Source organism: Dreissena polymorpha, chromosome 9 (assembly GCF_020536995.1).
Source record: "Dreissena polymorpha isolate Duluth1 chromosome 9, UMN_Dpol_1.0, whole genome shotgun sequence".
NCBI lineage: Eukaryota > Metazoa > Mollusca > Bivalvia > Myida > Dreissenidae > Dreissena > Dreissena polymorpha.
Window position 1 is genome coordinate 102,409,727 of NC_068363.1, and position 18,750 is coordinate 102,428,476.

The 18,750-nt window shown below is 36.2% G+C and overlaps 1 protein-coding gene across 1 annotated transcript; it reads right to left on the reverse strand.

The window, feature by feature from the left end:
- Positions 1-292: 292 nt before the first annotated feature.
- Positions 293-18,688, reverse strand: LOC127844383 (NEDD8). The gene is made up of 5 exons (XM_052374530.1): positions 18,599-18,688; positions 18,474-18,491; positions 6,247-6,276; positions 4,009-4,091; positions 293-2,824 (listed from the first exon to the last, which is right to left on the reverse strand). The coding sequence occupies exons 1-5, from the start codon at positions 18,614-18,616 to the stop codon at positions 2,740-2,742; spliced, it is 234 nt and encodes a 77-aa protein (XP_052230490.1). The 5' UTR covers positions 18,617-18,688; the 3' UTR covers positions 293-2,739.
- Between the last annotated feature and the right edge of the window lie 62 nt (positions 18,689-18,750).

Sequence of the window (18,750 nt, forward strand, 5' to 3'; positions counted from 1 at the left end):
CAGCCAGATAAAGGGGAACAATTGTACAGAGTTATAAAAGAATCCCTTGATGTGAAGTAATGGCTAAATTATGAATAAGTCATCAATTTTGCTATCTTCGATCTCAATGTGTGACCTTAACGGCATCTCTTGAGTAATGGGTCTTGCAGGTGATTGAGAACTTTGATGTCTGGCAGATTTCCTAACAAATGAAGCAAATTCTTTGAATTGATATTCCCTGCCAAATAAAATGGGTTTATGGATGGATGCAAATCCCTTGATGTACAGTATAATCATAAGAAGTAATTAAATGTAGGGTCATTGTTTTTATTAAAATATAACTGTCCTCATTGATATCTATACACCCATTAAGTTAAGTGTTGAAATCATGGAGCGATTCTGAGTTATAGCTTTGAAAAGTTACATCATACAAAAACAACAGAGGGCAATAACTATTATTTAAGAAAGGTTATAGCTCATGTGCATGGCACTTCTCATTGATATCTATACATCAATACACCCTTTGTGTTTGTATGATGTAACGTTTCAGGGCTTTATCTCAGATACAATACATTACTTCAACACGAAACTGCATGGTTGTATCGATATCAATGATGAGAAGTTCCATGCACAAGAACATAATTTAGCAAACATACATTAATCTTTTTTACGGAAACAAAATAATGTTCATTGAGTGTTTGAGATCTCATTATTATTTCATGAAATACAGTATTGAGTTGTGCATTTTCTACCACAGTGGAATGACTAACTATTTCAGATATGATTAAATAATGATATTGAAGATACAAAAACAACAAGACTCTTGCCAAGCAATAAAAGTCCCCTACCGGCTCCACCATTGTCAGAATATTTTTTTTATTTGTTGCCATAGCGACCAAAATTTTTGACGTAGGAACAAAATGAAATGACGTGCATAATGTCCATATTGCCATCTATCCATGTTCCAAGTTTCATGAAAAAATATTAAGAACTTTTAAAGTTATCGCAGGATCCAGAAAAACACCATTTTCAGCAGTATTTCTAGTCTATTTGTTGCCATAGCAACCATAATTTTAGACGTAGGAACAAAATGAGATGACGTGCATAATGTCCATATTGACATCTATCCTTGTTTCAAGTTTCATGAAAAAATATTAAGAACTTTTAAAGTTATCGCAGGATCCAGAAAAAAACACCATTTTCAGCAGTATTTCTAGTCTATTTGTTGCCATAGCAACCACAATTTTTGAAGCAGGAACAAAATGAAATGACGTGCATAATGTCCATATTGCCATCTATCCATTTTCCTAGTTTCATGAAAAAATATTGAGAACTTGGAGAGTTATCGCAGGATCCAGAAAACCACCATTTTCAGCAGTATTTCTTGTCTATTTGTTGCCATAGCAACCACAATTTTTGACCTAGGAACAAAATGAAATAACGTGCATAATGTCCATATTGCATTCTATCCATATTCCGGGTTTCATGAAAAAATATTAAGAACTTTTAGAGTTATGGCAGGATCCAGAAAAAAACACCATTTTCAGCAGTATTTCTAGTCTATTTGTTGCCATAGCAACCACAATTTTTGACGTAGGAACAAAATGAAATGACGTGCATAATGTCCATATTGCCATCTATCCATAATCCAAGTTTCATGAAAAAATATTAAGAACTTTTAGAGTTATTGCAGGATCCAGAAAAGTGTGACGGACTGACGGATACAAAACCATAAGTCCTCTCTGGTGAAACCGGTAGGGGACTAAAAACCATTAAGTAGGACAAATTTATGTTACAGCTTTAATGTAACAGCATTACAAACTAACAACAGCATATATCATATGCACACTGTTAATTAAATTCAAAATTTAAGTTCAAAATCACATTAAAAAATGTGCTTATCATTTTTACTAAATACCATTTATTTGAAGATGCAGGTTCTGTTTTTTTTTATCTCTATCGATTAAAAATAATAAGATTGGCACTTTTTAAGATTCCACCAAGCATTAATTAATCCCTGATTGAAATGTTGACAGTTAAACAAAAGTGATAAAAAAACATTGGAGGTAAAGAGCTGGTATAATTTTTACTGACATGCAGCCACAGAAAGCTCCGAAGACTCTTGCATTTGTTGTAATACCAGATAACAAGCAGATAACAAGCAAAAGGTAAACCAACTTGCGTTTTGATGGGCCAATATGACAGTCAATAAAACAAAAATGTTTAGATATCTTCAAATCTTTTATCAATAGTCATTTACAATATATATCTTCCAAGTCATATATAATCACAAATGTACATCTTTTGAAAAGTATGTGTTTATTTGCAAAGCATGACTGTTATTTAACTGATCCTGCATCTTTCAAAGAGATGGAAACAAAAACCGAAATACAGACGCAATATATAAGATGATCATCATCACAAGATCTTATGGCAGCATAATTTCTGCAGACTGACAAATTTGGGAAAAATTTCACTTGAAATTACAATTTATACTTTGCTTGTCAGGTTGTCCATTGAAAAGTCTAACACAATATGAAAGCAGCTGTCATTGACTTTAAAATAACTGTTGATGTAAATTTACAGATTTAAATTTAAAGGGAACAGAAATCTGAAGGCAAAACCATATACTACACACAATTATTTGTTTTCTTTAAAAGGAACTTCACAGGAGCATTTGGTAATATTTAACAATGGGAATCATTTCAAGACCCATTTTATCTATCAGTCTCTTGCTCAAATCCTACAGATCTGGTATGATCATACTCCACCTCGCAGAGCCAACACAAGATGTAACACAGAGCCTCCGGTCACTTTGTAGTCTTGTGCAGTCTTCTCATCATTCCTGAAATGTGTCATACAACTTTTAATGGTCTACGATTTTGAACATTAAATGGTTATTTAAGTCTCGGTGTAAATTGTTTCAACAAGTCTAATTTGTCCTTAATTTTTATTGAAACAGAATTCTAGTTGTGACAACTGTCATTGTACTAAAGCAATTGACATTAAACAAACTAAAATTGGTCTCGTTTATATAAAATAGTGACCAAGCAGACTATGTTACAATTAAGATTTGATCTACCCTGGTTATATGTTTAAGATTAAGTAAGGCATGGCTTAATAATGTCCATTCTGCAGGTAAGAGTTAAAGACTTAGGTCAGTAACCTCTAACAATTTCCCAAGCATGTTTAAAAGGGACATTTTCACAGATTTTGGCATGTATTGAAGTTTGTCATTAAATGCTTTATTTTAATAAATGTAAACATTGGATCTAAAAAGCTGCAGTAAATATTCAAGAATAAAATTAAAAAAGAAAAAAAGTAACCTTCAACAGGGCTCGAACCACTGACCCCTGGAGTCCTGGATTAAAAGTCTACCACTTAGACCACCTGGCCATCCGTGCTCATACAATGATTAATGTATGTTTTACTTTATATAAGCAATCCTCGCAGTTTCACAAAATATAACAACAACAATAGAACTCTCCAAATTATTCAATCTTTTGCGTTACAACGCTTTATAATTTTCAGATTTTTAAATCGTCAAAAGATGGCTATTTTAGAGCATGGTAATGCTCAGTATTACTGTTTCCTCACAAATATCATAACTAAAAAGAAAATTTGTGAATCTTAAATAACTTTGTTTAATTTTGTCAATTTACCAAAACGTGAAAAGGCCCCTTTAAGTTTCATTTGAAATACTTCTATTAAAAACAGAAATATGGAGTAGTTTCACACAAACCAAAATCCTACCATTATGCTGAACTTGTGAGAACTTTAACTCAAACTATTTGATTTATTATCTGTGAAAGAAATGTTAAACCAATTCTGGTCTGTACATAGCCCCATATTTAAACACATAAGATAATCCTTACGCAATTGATCCTTTTGGATTAAAAAATACAACCTATATGTACCCTTAGTGCTAAAATACACATTTTCAACCTCACAAATGTTTTTCAAAGTGTATTTTTTTTAAATGTGTTTATACGCTCAACATTTGAATTACCAGGGAGCTACCTTACTTACATTTGTTTCCCACTGAAGATGAGCCTCTGCTGTGGGGGAGGGATGCCTTCTTTCTCTTCCACTCTCTCCTTTATCCTCTCCACCTGTCAATTATTACATAAGTATATATGAGCCTTGTTCTGGGAAAACTGGACTTAATGCATGTGTGTAGTGTCATTCCAGATTAGCCTGTGCAATTTGCACAGTTCTTATCAGAGAGGACACAATCCACTTTATGGTATTTTTCCTTTAAAGGAAGTCTCTTCTTACCAAAAATGCAGCCAAGGCAGAAAGTGTCATCCCAGATTAGCCTGGTCATAGCACAGGCTACATGTAATCTGTGATGTCATTTTACGCAAATGCATTACGTCCAGTTTTCCCAGGGCTCAACTCATACAACAGAACCTTTGCTTTTAGGGGCTTTACATTTTAGATTTAGTTAGGCAATGAGAAATGATGTTATCTTACTTTTGTATAATGTAATTTGAATGTAGTGCAGGAAAAACTGTACAGTAGACTGTACAAAAATATCTTCTGATTTTAATTGCAACAAGGGACAAAATTGTCACAAAACCAGGTTTTCATTGTGAAAAAAAATTAATAAAGGGAGACAACTCAAACTGAACTTTTGAAATGAACAAACAAAATTAACCCCCTTTGTAAGTTTGTTTCAAAATAAATATATTTTTAGTCGTGTGATCTTGACATTGGAGATATTGATGTGATTCTTTCGTGAGACACACCGTCCCATGATGGTGAACAAATGTGCCAAATGATTTTAAAATCTCACAATGAATGACATAGTTATGGCCCGGACAAGCTCATTTATGGCCATTTTTTACCTTTGAACTCAAAGTGTGACCTTGACCTTGGAGATATCGACGTAATTATTTCGCGCGACACACCGTCCAATGGTGTTGAACAAATGTGCCAAATGATTTTAAAATCTGACAATGAACGACATAGTTATGGCCCGGACAAGCTTGTTCCGCCCGCCCGCCAGCCAGCCCGCCAGCCAGCCCGCCAGCCCGCCCGCATTCGCCAATCTAATAACCAGTTTTTTCCTTCGGAAAACCTGGTTAAAAATGACAGTGTATCACACTTGCATTTTCCCACCGAAAAAATATTTTTAAGAGTGTCGAATCCATTCGTGAGGACCCCAAACAAATACTAAATTTCTCTTTGTGTCAAAAAAAACACACAACAAATCATACAGATCTTTAATAGTCAGTGTCAACATTTTGCAAACTCCAACAGATGTATTGATATTTATCTTGTTTTTTTTATTGGCTTTGACTGGTCTTATGCAGACATTGTAATCCTCCTTATAAAGTGAATAACTTTTCATATTAGGTCAGACACATTACATGACTTCACAGAAGTAATTAAGATGACGTCATTAATACATTATATTATAGAAAAAAATTCCCCTATAATTATGTTGATGTTTTTTATCCCTTCTTACTGACCCTGCTCAGCTTTTGTCCAATATTAATTTACTGATCCTTTATCACTGAAGGATGTCAGTAAGAAGCTGTATAACTAATATTCTAATTTTTTTTCTCATTCTTTAAAGATTTTTAATTCACTGCCATTAGCTGCAACATTTATTTGATTATAAAAACAATAAAAGCAAAATTTGCTGAAAAGCATTTTTATATTTAAAGTCAGGTAGTCAGTTAAGGTGCACAGCATGGCTGAATTCTCCAGTTGTTATCTACAATACTTTACCTTACACAGCATGGCTGAATTCTCCAGTTGTTATCTACAATACTTTACCTTACACAGCCTGGCTGAATTCTCCAGTTGTTATCTACAATACTTTACCTTACACAGCCTGGCTGAATTCTCCAGTTGTTATCTACAATACTTTACCTTACACAGCCTGGCTGAATTCTCCAGTTGTTATCTACAATACTTTACCTTACACAGCCTGGCTGAATTCTCCAGTTGTTATCTACAATACTTTACCTTACACAGCCTGGCTGAATTCTCCAGTTGTTATCTACAATACTTTACCTTACACAGCCTGTCTGAATTCTCCAGTTGTTATCTACAATACTTTACCTTACACAGCCTGGCTGAATTCTCCAGTTGTTATCTACAATACTTTACCTTACGCAGCCTGGCTGAATTCTCCAGTTGTTATCTACAATACTTTACCTTACACAGCCTGGCTGAATTCTCCAGTTGTTATCTACAATACTTTACCTTACACAGCCTGGCTGAATTCTCCAGTTGTTATCTACAATACTTTACCTTATCTGTTGGCTCAATGTCAATCTCTATCTGAAATACAAAACAAATTTTAAACAATGCTACTTGTAACTCTCACACTACAATTGAGAATATAAATAAATAAATATCCATATCCAACTTAAGAGTATATCATTAAATTTCCACATAAATTACATTTACAAAGTGAACCTGATGACTGCACTAGAACTGTAGTGGTAACACCACACTTAATTTCTTTTTCACTTTCTCTCTATTTTCAGAAAGTGTTGCATTAAATCATAGCAGATTCTTTAAAAATATCTTTCAAAATCTTTGAAGATAAATGGTTTATTTCTGCATTGTTTACATTAGTTCAGAATTTCTTTTACTTTTTCCTATACCACTTGATATGTGGTAACTTGAGGCAGTGATCCTCAAAAATCTGACTAAAATTTCCCCAAAAAGATGCATACCTCTTCATATTTACTAAATAATTGGTTAATTGAGTTTATTATACAGAGATATAATTCTGCAACACTTAATTACATAAATTTTAAAAAGCAATTTAACAGTCACTTATTAACAAATCAAAATACTTTCATTTATAATCATATTCATGACTTTTCATTTTCCCCAACTGCATGGTTTATCGCACTATTTTTCCCAATCAAAAAGGTACATGTTCTAAGAAATGAACTTCAGAACCAAAAACAAGAGGGCCATGATGGCCCTGAATCGCTCACCTGACTCATTAAGATCAGATGAAAACTATGACCTCTATTGTCTACACAATGTTTTTCTATGATTTGACCTAGTGACCTAGTTCCTGACTCTAGATGACCCAAATACAATCCCAATCCAGATTTCATCAAGATAAACATTCTGACCACAGTTCATAAATATTGGATGAAAACTGTGACCTCTATTGTCAACACAAGGTTTTTCTTTTTATTTGACCTAGATTTTTACCCCAGATGACCCAAATACAATCCCACCCAGATTTCATCAAGAATTCTGACCAAATTTCATAAAGGTTGGATGAAAACTGTGATCTCTAATGTCTACACAAGGTTTTTCTATTATTTGACCTAGTGACCTAGTTTTTGACCCCAGATGACCCAAATAAAATCCCAACCCAGATTTCATCAAGATAAACATTCTGACCAAATTTCATAAAGATTGGATGAAAACTGTGACCTCTATTGTCTACAGAAGGTTGTTCTATTATTTGACCTAGTGACCTTGTTATTGACCCCAGATGACCCAAATACAATCCCAAACCGGATTTCATCAAGATAAACATTTTGACCAAATTTCATCAAGATTGGATGCAAACTGTGACCTCTACTGTCTACACAAACAAATTGTTGACGGACGGACGCACGGACACACGCAGGCACGCACAACGGACGCCGGACATCACACGATCACATAAGCTCACCGTGTCACTTCATGACAGGTGACCTAAAAATATGTGTCGGAGATAAACATGAACAGTTGTGGTTAAAATCCCATAGAAACAAGGGCTGTTTGTAAAACATGCATGCCCCCCTATATGGGCTATAAGTTGTAGTAGCAGCCATTGTGTGAATACGTTTTTTGTCAGTGTGAATGGTGGTGGTGGTGGTGGTGGTGTAGTAGTAGTAGTAGTAGTAGTAGTAGTAGTAGTAGTAGTAGTAGTAGTAGTAGTAGTAGTAATAGTAGTTGTAGTAGTAGAAGTAGTAGTAGTAGTAGTAGTAGAAGTAGTAGTAGTAGTAGAAGTAGTAGTAGTAGTAGTAGTAGTAGTAGTAGTAGTAGTAGTAGTAGTAGTAGTGGTAGTAGTAGTAGTAGTAGTAGTGGTAGTAGTAGTAGTGGTAAAAGTAGTAGTAGTAGTGGCAGTAGTAGTAGAAGTAGTAATAGTAGACGTGGTGGTGGTGGTGGTGGTGGTAGTAGTAGTAGTAGTACTAGTAGTAGTAGTAGAAGTAGTAGTAGTAGTAGTAGTAGTAGTAGTAGTATTAGTAGTAGTAGAAGTAGTAGCAGTAGTAGTAGTAGTAGTAGAAGTAGTAGTAGTAGTAGTAGTAGTAGTAGTAGAAGTAGTAGTAGTAGTAGTAGTAGTAGCAGTAGCAGTAGCAGCATTACAAGACCAATACTTAAGAATGATCAAATGGGAAAAGGTAACCTAGCACTGGCAGTAAATATGGGGCTCATTTACAGGTCAGATTTGGAATCTCTGCTGTAAAATGAGATTTTGAATGAATTAAAGGGAGGCAAATCTGTAATAAAAAGAACATGCATAAACCGTAGTTGTTTCCCTTGTTTGAACCATGCTAAATCCTTACAAGTTTGGAAAGAATTGGATGAAAAATTTGGACTTTATTGCATAAACACCATTTTCTCAATTCAAGGGGAGGTAATTCTGTACTTCATGGACCAATAATGCTCATTTTTTGTAGGGTTCGTGTCCTCATTGATATAAAGACACTGTGCAAATTTGGAAAGGATCGGACAAAAAATGTGGAAGATTTTTGAAAGTTTTCACAAAATAGGCAAAAACAAATAAACATGCAAAGTTCAACGAGCTCCTGCGGCCATGTTTTTTGACGATTCAAATTTCTTTGAACAACTTTTTCAGGGGAGCCTTCAAAGGTCATCCCTGTGAAATTTTTTGAAAATCTGATGAGCGGTTTCTGACGAGAAGATTTTTTAAGGTTTTTACCATATATGGTCATGGCGGCCATCTTGGTTATGTGATCAAATTTTTTTTAACAATTCTTTTGTCCCATGACCTAGGGATGCTCCACATGAAATTTAGTTGAAATTGGCTCAATGGTTTAGTAGAAAAAGATGTTAACAAATTGTTTACAGACGGACGGACGGACGCCGGACGCCGAGTGATCACAATAGCTCACCCCGAGCTATCGCTCAGGTGAGCTAAAAATCACTGGGAGTAAACACAGGGCTCAGCTTATAGAAAGACATGGAAGATATAACTTCTTAGTTCTAGTCTTCTACCAGGACAAATAAACATCTTCTTCTACTTTGTTTAGATTTACTTTGAGCCAGAAATTTACAAATAATATATTGATTAAGTTCAGTTTAATACTGTGATAATACAACATTAACACTTTAGCGTGCTTGTTCATATTTGTTTATGTCCCTCAAACTGCCACATTTATAAAAAATTCTGATTAATCATATTAAATGATGAATGGTGTGTGGTAATGAGCGGAATACAATTATAGAATAGTTTATTAAATGCCGAACAGAAACCACTTATCCTTTCAGTTGCCTCACTTCTCCCTTATTTAAGATCAGCGACAAGTCACTTCTCGTGCCAATTTGAACATAGGCTGTGCCCTGATACATTTCATAATGTACAAAATCAGTGCTTTCAGCAGGCCATTTAACAGTCCCTCGCCAGGGCACTTGAATTTCGAAATCAAGAGTTCGCGGGGAGCCTGAATTTTTCCAATAAGTTTTTTTTTGCAGTGATATTGACTTCACTGAAACTTTTGAAAGCCGATTTACGACCCTGTGTCAATAATATGTATCGCCTTACCCAACTAAAGCCACCTTAGGAAGGAGCGTCAATGTATCGGACAATCAATATTGACCAATGAGAGTGCACGCTTTGTGAGCAACAGCACTCGTAGACATGCAATACCTGTAGATAAATCATGCAGACAACTCATGACGTACATGTAATTACAACAGACATCTAGGCCAGTTAATTTTAACAATTATGATGTCAACCGGCTGTAATACTCGTGGAAATTGTGCATTTCACGCATTATACTGTCAAAACATTGTTAAGACTTGTAAAGCGTTTTAACAAATTATCGTTAATTCATTACGCAGCTTTTAATGTTTTGCTGATATCTCCAATGAGCTTAAATAAATATGTAATCCGAAACCCACTCCAGAATGTTAATGTTAACGCAATTGTCATCCAAGTCACACTTCCGAATGTAAATGTTTATGTGACGTTTACAAATTCTCGCTACAAATAAACGGTGCTTATTTATGTCATGTTGATTCTTTGTCTGTATAGAAAGGGCGCGAAAATTCAATAGCATGTACAACATCGTGTCCTTTGGAAAGCGTGAGTGTATTGATTGTTGTATTAACACGCACACATCACGCAAGATGATTTACACCTGTTTAGTGGGAATATTTCATCAAATCTTTAAATAGCAACATATGACAAAATTCATTTCATACTCATCAAAATGTGTTTATGAAATTCTTGAACACTTTTATCGTCAATATTTACCAGAATGTGCTTTTAAAAACAGAATATATGGGATAATCGGGTAATGAAAAGACACTGGAAAAGAAGTAAGTATGCACTCATAGAGTAGGATTGATACGGATGTGTTTGGGAGTCTGGATTATACTATCTATACGAAAACTGGATTATTCTATCTATACAAAAAATGTTTTAAAGAATAAAAAAACAATGACTTTATGGATGTTGTTTTTAAGAACATGGCGCACCAAATGTCGTTATTGGCCTCTACAAATGTAAACTAGAAATGGCGCTGCAGAGGCCGACGCATATCCCCACACCGCATGTTAAACCCAGGGGCGCCCCAGGGTTGGTAATGGGGTCATGCATAGTTGAGAATGACCGTATTGTCATAAAGATGTTCAGTATAAATTTGAAGTAATTTGGTGTAGAAAGGAAGAAGTTAATGTAAAATAAACCAAACAAGAGCTGTCAGAGCACAGCGCGATCGACTATTCGAGTGCTTGACAGTATAACACAAGCCATCATGGAAAGGGGGGGGTATAATGTGGGTGTGGTGGGGGGAGAGGAGGGGGGGTATAATGTGGGTGTGTGATCATTTAATAGATGACCTTTCAAAAATAAATAAAACTAGTGACCTGAAAATCAATAGGGGTCATCTGCGGGTCACGATCAATGTACCTATGAAGTGTCATGATCCTAGGCAAAAGCGTTCTTGCGTTCATTTTACTATTTCGGGTCACCGTGACCTTGACCTTTGACCTTGTGACCTCAAAATCAATAGGGGTCATCTGCATGTCATGATCAATCTACCTATGAAGTTTCATGATCCTAGGCGTATGCGTTCTTGAGTTATCATCCGAAAACCATTTTACTATTTCGGGTCACCGTGACCTTGACCTAGTGACCTCAAAATCAATAGGGGTCATCTGCGAATCATGATCAATCTACCCATGAAGTTTCATGATCCTAGGCGTATGCGTTCTTGAGTTATCATCAGGAAACCATTTTACTATTTCAGGTCACCGTGACCTTGACCTTTGACCTAGTGACCTCAAAATCAATAGGGGTCATCTGCAAGTCATGATCAATCTACCCATGAAGTTTCATGATCCTAGGCGTATGCGTTCTTGAGTTATCATTCAAAAACCATTTTACTATTTCTGGTCACCGTGACCTTGACCTTTGACCTAGTGACCTCAAAATCACTAGGGGTCATCTGCAAGTCATGATCAATGTACCTATGAAGTTTCATGATCCTAGGCCCAAGCGTTCTTGAGTTATCGTCTGACAACCACCTGGTGGATGGACCGACAGACCGACCGACATGAGCAAAGCAATAAACCCCCTCTTCTTCGAAGGGGGGCATAAAAATTTGGGGGGGGGGGGGGGGTGAGGGGGCGGGGGGGGGGGGGCGTGGGGGATGGTTTGGGTGGAGTGCATTGTGGTATGTCAGGTAATTGTTGTTTTGTCAAACTTTAACATAGATTTATCAATAATATGCATATTCTAAGAATAAAAGGGGCCATAATTATGTCAAAATGCTTGATACAGTTGTCTGCTCTTGTTTATAGGTTGGGGGTCATGTTGGTAAAAAAGTATGCAAAATATGAAAGCAATATGTCAAGGGTCACAGGAAATATTTGGGGTAGTACGCAAACTTTAACATAGATTTATCAATAATATGCATATTCTAAGTGGAAAAGGGGCCATAATTATGACAAAATGCTTGATAGAGTCGTCTGCTCTTGTTTACAGGTTGGGGTCGTGATGGTAAACAAGTATGCAAAATATGAAAGCAATATGTCAAGGGACAAAGAAAATATTTGGGGTAGTACGAAAACTTTAACATTTGCACACTATTGCTAACGCAGAGGCCGGGGTGAGTAGGATAGCTCCACTATGTATATTTTATATATAATAGTCGAGCTAAAAATGAGTGAAAATCTATACCCTAATTTCTCCTCCTCATCCTGCTCTCCTTACAAATCTAATACTGAATCAACTTCACTGACGTCCATTATGTACATGTCATCCTCATTGGAATGACTTATGATATGGTTGAACATGCTCTCCTATAGCCAATCTTCTTACTTCTGTTTTGGAAAAGATATGTTTTGAGGTTAAATGGTTGACTAAATAGAAGCGTCTCAGAAATTTTCTGTCACAATCTTGTTCACAACAATGAAAATGTTGAATTTCATGTCTGTCTTTGATGTGCCTGTTCAAAGTCCATCTTGCTTTTAATTGTTTCTCACATTGTTCCCACTTGAACATTTTGACAGATTTTCAGTAATGAGTCTAAAAGTGTAATTGAACAAATTGAAAGTTTCAGCCCTTTTACAGATTCTTGAGGCTCTTTGCCATGAGTTTCTCATGCTGTTTATGCTTGACTGCATTCTATCTCTTCTCTCATATACAGGTGTCCCTTTGCGCCAATATTTACGAATCCCTTGTATAAACATTAGATGGATGAGCTAAACCATTTCACAGATGAGTTAACACAAACAATTGACTACTAAGTACATCTCTGCGCCACTACTGTGTAACTCTATATGTGTTTTCAATACACAAGCTTCATTGTTACAAAATTTCTTTGTCCGATGAAAATGCTTGCACTTCTTCTGATTGGGTAGATAACCACATAATAGATTTCGAAATCTAAACGCGGACCCTACGTTCAAGGCCAAGGTCACAGTGGTTAAAAAATTCATGCGCATTGAAAGGTCTTGTCCAGATACACATGCCTACCAAATATGAAAGCAATATCTGAAGGGACACAGCAGGTATGAGGCTTTTTCGAAGCGCAGTAGCAAATTTCGAAACCTGAACGCTGACCTTAAGTTCAAGGTCACAGGGGTCAAACATTTTATGCGAATGGAAAGGTGTTGTCCAGATACACATGCATACCAAATATGAAAGCAATATCTGAAAGGACACAGAAGTTATGAGTCTTATTCGAATCGCGGTCGCAGATTTCAAAACCTGAAAACTGGCCCCAAGTTCAAGGTCACAGAGGTAAAAATTTGTATGCCCATATAAGAGTGTTGTCCAGATATACATGCATAACAAATATGAAAGCAGTATCTGAAGGGACACAGTAGATATGAGCCTTTTTCAAATCGCTGTCGCAGATTTAAAAACCTGAAAACTGTCCACAAGTTCAAGGTCATAAGGGTAAAAAACTGTGTGCCCATGGATAGGTGTTGTATGAATACACATGCATACCAAATATGAAAGCAATATCTGAAGGAACACAGTAGTTATGAGCCTTTTTCGAATCGCGGTCGCAGATTTTGAAATCTGAAAACTGACCCCCAAGTTCAAGGTCAAGGTCACAGGGGTAAAAAATTGTATGCGCATGGAAAGGTGTTGTCCAGATACACATGCATACCAAATATGAAAGCAATATCTGAAGGACACAGGAGTTATGAGCCTTTTTCGAATCGCGGTCGCTGATTTTGAAACCTAAAACTGACCCAAAGTTCAAGGTCAAGGGGTAAAAAATTGTATGCACATGGATAGGTGTTGTCTAGATACACATGCATACCAAATATGACAGCAATATCTGAAGGGACACAGTAGTTATGAGCCTTTTTCGAATCGCAGTCGCAGATTTCTAAACCTGAAAACTGACCCCAAGTTCAAGGTCAAGGTCACAGGGGTCAAAAATTGTGTGCGCATGGAAAGGTGTTTTCCAAATACACATGCATACTAAATATGAAAGCAATATCTGAAAGGACACAGTAGTTCTGAGTCTTTTTTTAATCGAGGTCGCAGATTTCTAAACCTGAAAACTGACCCAAAGTTCAAGGTCAAGGTCACAGGGGTCAAACAATGTATGCGCATGGATAGATGTTGTCTAGATACACATGCATACCAAATATAAAAGTAATATCTGAAGGGACACAGTAGCTATGAGACTTTTTCGAATCGTTGTCACAGGAAAATCTCTGACCCGGCCCTGACCCAACCCCCATAACTTTTGACCCAGGGGTCAGATCAAAATTCTGTCACTGTAACCGTCGCACATATGCCCATAGCTACCATGTCAGGGTTTTCCCCAGATATAAAAGCGGTAGCCCGGTTTATTGACAGACATGCGTAGAATAAACACGCTGACCATGTGTTTGTACACTGTGTATTGCTTATAATCCGATAACAAAGTGCAATCAATTATCCAATCAGTTACCGATCACTTGCGGTAATGTCTTAAACAGTAACAGTGTATTTTAATCATCCAATCAGAATCAACATTTGTCGTCTGCTAATAATATAATGAGAGCCGGTTGGATAGTTGGCGCACATGATGCAACATCATTTCGCAGTTTGGAATAATGGAATTCTTTGTTAACCGCAACAATGAGTAATACTTATAGCGACAACGTTTTTGATGTCGTTAAATATCCAAGGACGCCAAACATTAAATAAATCAAAACAATAGCGGATTCTTCAAAACGGTAACGAAACCGAAAATGAATATTAATAACAACTTTGTGAATGCGGTTAACACCTGCTAATTAGTTTGCATTGTCAATTAATAATTGGATTAATCGACTGTTAATCAATAATCCCATATATGCCCGATTTATATTTTTAAAACCAAATTATGGGTGGGTAATATAGACGATAAGAGTCATAAACACAAACGTTTGAAATTTTCTAAAGTGTCAAATGAATTTCGACATATGGTTCTATTTAAAGATATGATGAAATAAGCTCCCAATCAGGACCGTTGTATTGCAACATGCGTAAATAACCTGCCACGGTTTGCACGGGTTGTGTACAGCTATTTAAGGTTACAAAATTCTATGTTTAAGAAATGAATTTCTTTGTCCTGATAAAAAGCGCGCGAAAATTGGCGTGGATGTATTTATTTGTAAATAAAAATTTCGTAGCGGGTACAACATTGAGATCATTTAATTTCCATTTAAAGTTTCGTTGTGAATTTCAACTAAAGTACCGGGGTATCTTGCGAATTATTTGGCATTGACATTTTCTCTTAATAAAATATCATGTAAACACGCTGTATCGTTACCGTTACACTGTATCAGTTCCTTCATTATTGAAACAATTATTGTATTGTATACTGACTGCACACAAGTGTCGTAACATACGGATGCAATACGTAAATTCGGACAGTACTTAAAGTCGGACACAAGTAAATAAATGATTGAATACTCTTGATTTCTTGAAACTCGGTATTTGTTGTTAAAAAGGGCAATTGCATTGATTAACACCATACGAGTCAATCGTATTGATCATCTAAACGCTTTATTTACGTTTACGACTTAACGTGCTGTCCGAATTTAAGTACACATACATGTGCACATACATGTAATATCTACATGTAGTATATGATTTTCTTTGGTACATTTACATTTAAGTACACGGTGCCTGTACTGTAACATTAATTTACGATATTGACTGTGTACATCAGACTACTTGCTGTTTTATGTATATGTATGTATACATATTATGTATGTGTAAATGAAGAACTAAAATGAGGATGAAAACCTGCCTCTTATCATTTTGTAGGAAAATTTTATGGGCTACCAAATATTTTTATTGGTAGCCCAGTGGGCTACCTGAAAAATAAGAAATTTGTCGGACACTGTAAGCGCCCCTTGCCGGGACGCTTGAATTTCGAAATCAGAGTCCCTGGGGAGCTTGACATTTTCCGATCAGTGTATTTTTCAGTAAAAGAAAGTGGAGATTGTCCAAAAAAATCAAGTTTTCTCTATAAGTGTATCCATATTCCCTGTTTTAAAAGAGCACTCGGTACCTACTTTTACAAGTAATCGCCATAAACACCACATGGGGTAATGGATAATCCACTGACAAGAGAATAGCATGACGCGCGTATCGATTATTCTAGCCTTCTTCTTCATTATTTTTTTATCGAGTGCACCAGGATTGTCTCCCATATGGCTATCGCCCCCAGAAAGACGTGTTAGTTGGTTACGGGGGATAGTGCAAGATACAGGAAACACCCCGTTCCAGAGGTGACCCTGGGTCTTTTAGTGCCCGGTGTATAGCACCTAGTACACTGCACCTCGGTTTAACGTCTCATGCGAAAGACGAGTTAGTAGGTTACGTGCAGTAGGGGATTGAACCAGCGATCTCTGGATTGTGAAGCCAGTGTTTTACCACTAGACCACGGATCCGCTACGGGTTATTCTAGCCACATTACACAGTCATTTAAATGCTGACAAGGATGTATCTGGTAACTTTCCAGTCGTCAAACTGTGAAGTTCATCGCCCAATCGGTTACGGGAATGCTTATGAGGGCGGGGTTAACTATCGACCATTGTTTTTGATTGATGTCGGGCATGAAGTAAGAGTTTATCGCAGCTTGATAAGCAAGAAGTTGTTCCATTTACGTAATATAAAACCGGTAATTAGTACAGTACAGTACATTAAAGACGGTTTCGGGCATAATCATCACACCTTTTTACTGTAAACAAGTGTTACCTATGACTCATAATTAATACGAGAAATTAATTGCAAGTGGTAAACAATTAATTATTATAGCGAGTAAGTTGTGCAAATGACTCCCGGTTACAATTATGTGATAACAATTTAATTCCAGTAATGTATATTTCATCATGTCCATTTATAGAACTGATTCACCTCGTTTTTCTGACATTTATTCGACATGAAATGCGCTTTAACAAATTTTTCGTTGAATTAATTACGCACACTTGTAAATGTTTCATCCAATAATCGATAGTTAGAAGACTGATGATGGCAACCGGCCGTGATCCTCGTGGACAACGTGAATTTCATGCATAATTCCGTCAAAACATATATTTGACTCGTAAAGTGCTTAAACAAATTATCGTTGAATTTATAACGCAACGATTAATATTTGATGAATTCTCAAATGGGAATAATTAAATTTGTAATCCGAAACCCATTCCCGTAAGTCAATGTTAAAGCGTTTTTAATCCGAAACACACTTCCGAATGTAAATGTTACCGCAACGTTAAATATTTTTGCTTCAAATTAGCAGTGCAAATTTATTTTGTGTCGAATGTTTTCTGAATTAAAAAGAGCGCGAAAATTTTACAGCATGTACAGCGTCGCCCTATTTGCATACAAAAGCGTGCATGTATTGAGCGTTTTAACAAGCACACAACAGGTCAGGGGATTGACACATATTCAGAGGCAATATTTCATCAAATCTATAAATAGTCACTTCAAAAATGGCAAGGTTTGTGTTAAAGAAATAATTGAGAGCTTTTATCGTAAATATTTACCAGAAAGTGATTGATAAAAACGGAATAAACGGGTTTATCGTGTAATAAATAGAAACTTGAAAAGTAGTAAGTATACAGTAATAGAGTCGGGTTGAAACAGATGTATTGGGGAATTGTTCAAGTCAGGATTTTACTATCCGTGCGGGAAAGTTTTAAAACAATTAAACAATATAAAAAAAATATATATTTTTAAATGACTGGGGGATTTTTTGAAGAGTCATAGCGCACCAAATGACGTCTTTTGACGCTGTTTTTCTTTGAGTTATAACGCACCACAGAACGTGAATTGACACGTTAAATTTTTAAAAAATCAACGTCAGGAGGGGACACCCCTCCCGAACCACCCTAGCAGCCCAGGGGCGCCTGACAAAAATCGTGTGGAAAGCACTGCATGTATGTAAGTTTCAAGGTTCTAGTGCTAATAGTGTAGGAGGAGCAGGTGGCCAGGACGGACAGACGGACATTACCACAATATCCCCACTTTTTCTCCGAAAAGCATGGGGATAAACAAAGTATGGAGGGGACAGTCCTCCCCACCCCATCTGCCCCGGGGCATATGAAAAAATTTCTGTGCCTGTGAAAAGCACTGTAAATTGTCTGAACAAAAGTGAACATGTGACATGGTTTTGACAAATCTTAATAACTGAAAATAGTATATATTACTGAAGCGATATTATGTTCAATGCATGCATTATGATATCATTATAAAAGTGTCATGTCTATTTTTATTGTTATTTCACATTTAGCATTTTTAAGGAGACAGCAACTGAATGTCTTACCTCCTTCCCTGTCAAAGTCTGAAAATAGAAAACATAATAAATTGAAACATACATTTATCACACAGATTTCGATTAACCAAGTGAGTAATATTTTAACTTTACAGACATAATAAACAAATCCTTACTTTTACTTTGATCAACATTTTTGCTACTTGGTTTTAAACCGGAAACGAATTATTAACTTTCATTTTGTAAAACTCTTTTTGATTGGTTCATATATCAACCGTCTATTGACACGTACATTCAATAGAAAGTCAGAGCGATGGAAAATGCTAGC

Bases quoted from the DNA above. Each gene is read 5' to 3' on its own strand.
- LOC127844383 (XM_052374530.1), bottom strand. The intron at 4,092-6,246 runs GTAAAGTATTGT...AATAATTGACAG, and splicing joins ACATTGAGCCAACAGATAAG to GTGGAGAGGATAAAGGAGAG. The intron at 2,825-4,008 runs GTAAGTAAGGTA...GACACATTTCAG, and splicing joins ATCTTCAGTGGGAAACAAAT to GAATGATGAGAAGACTGCAC.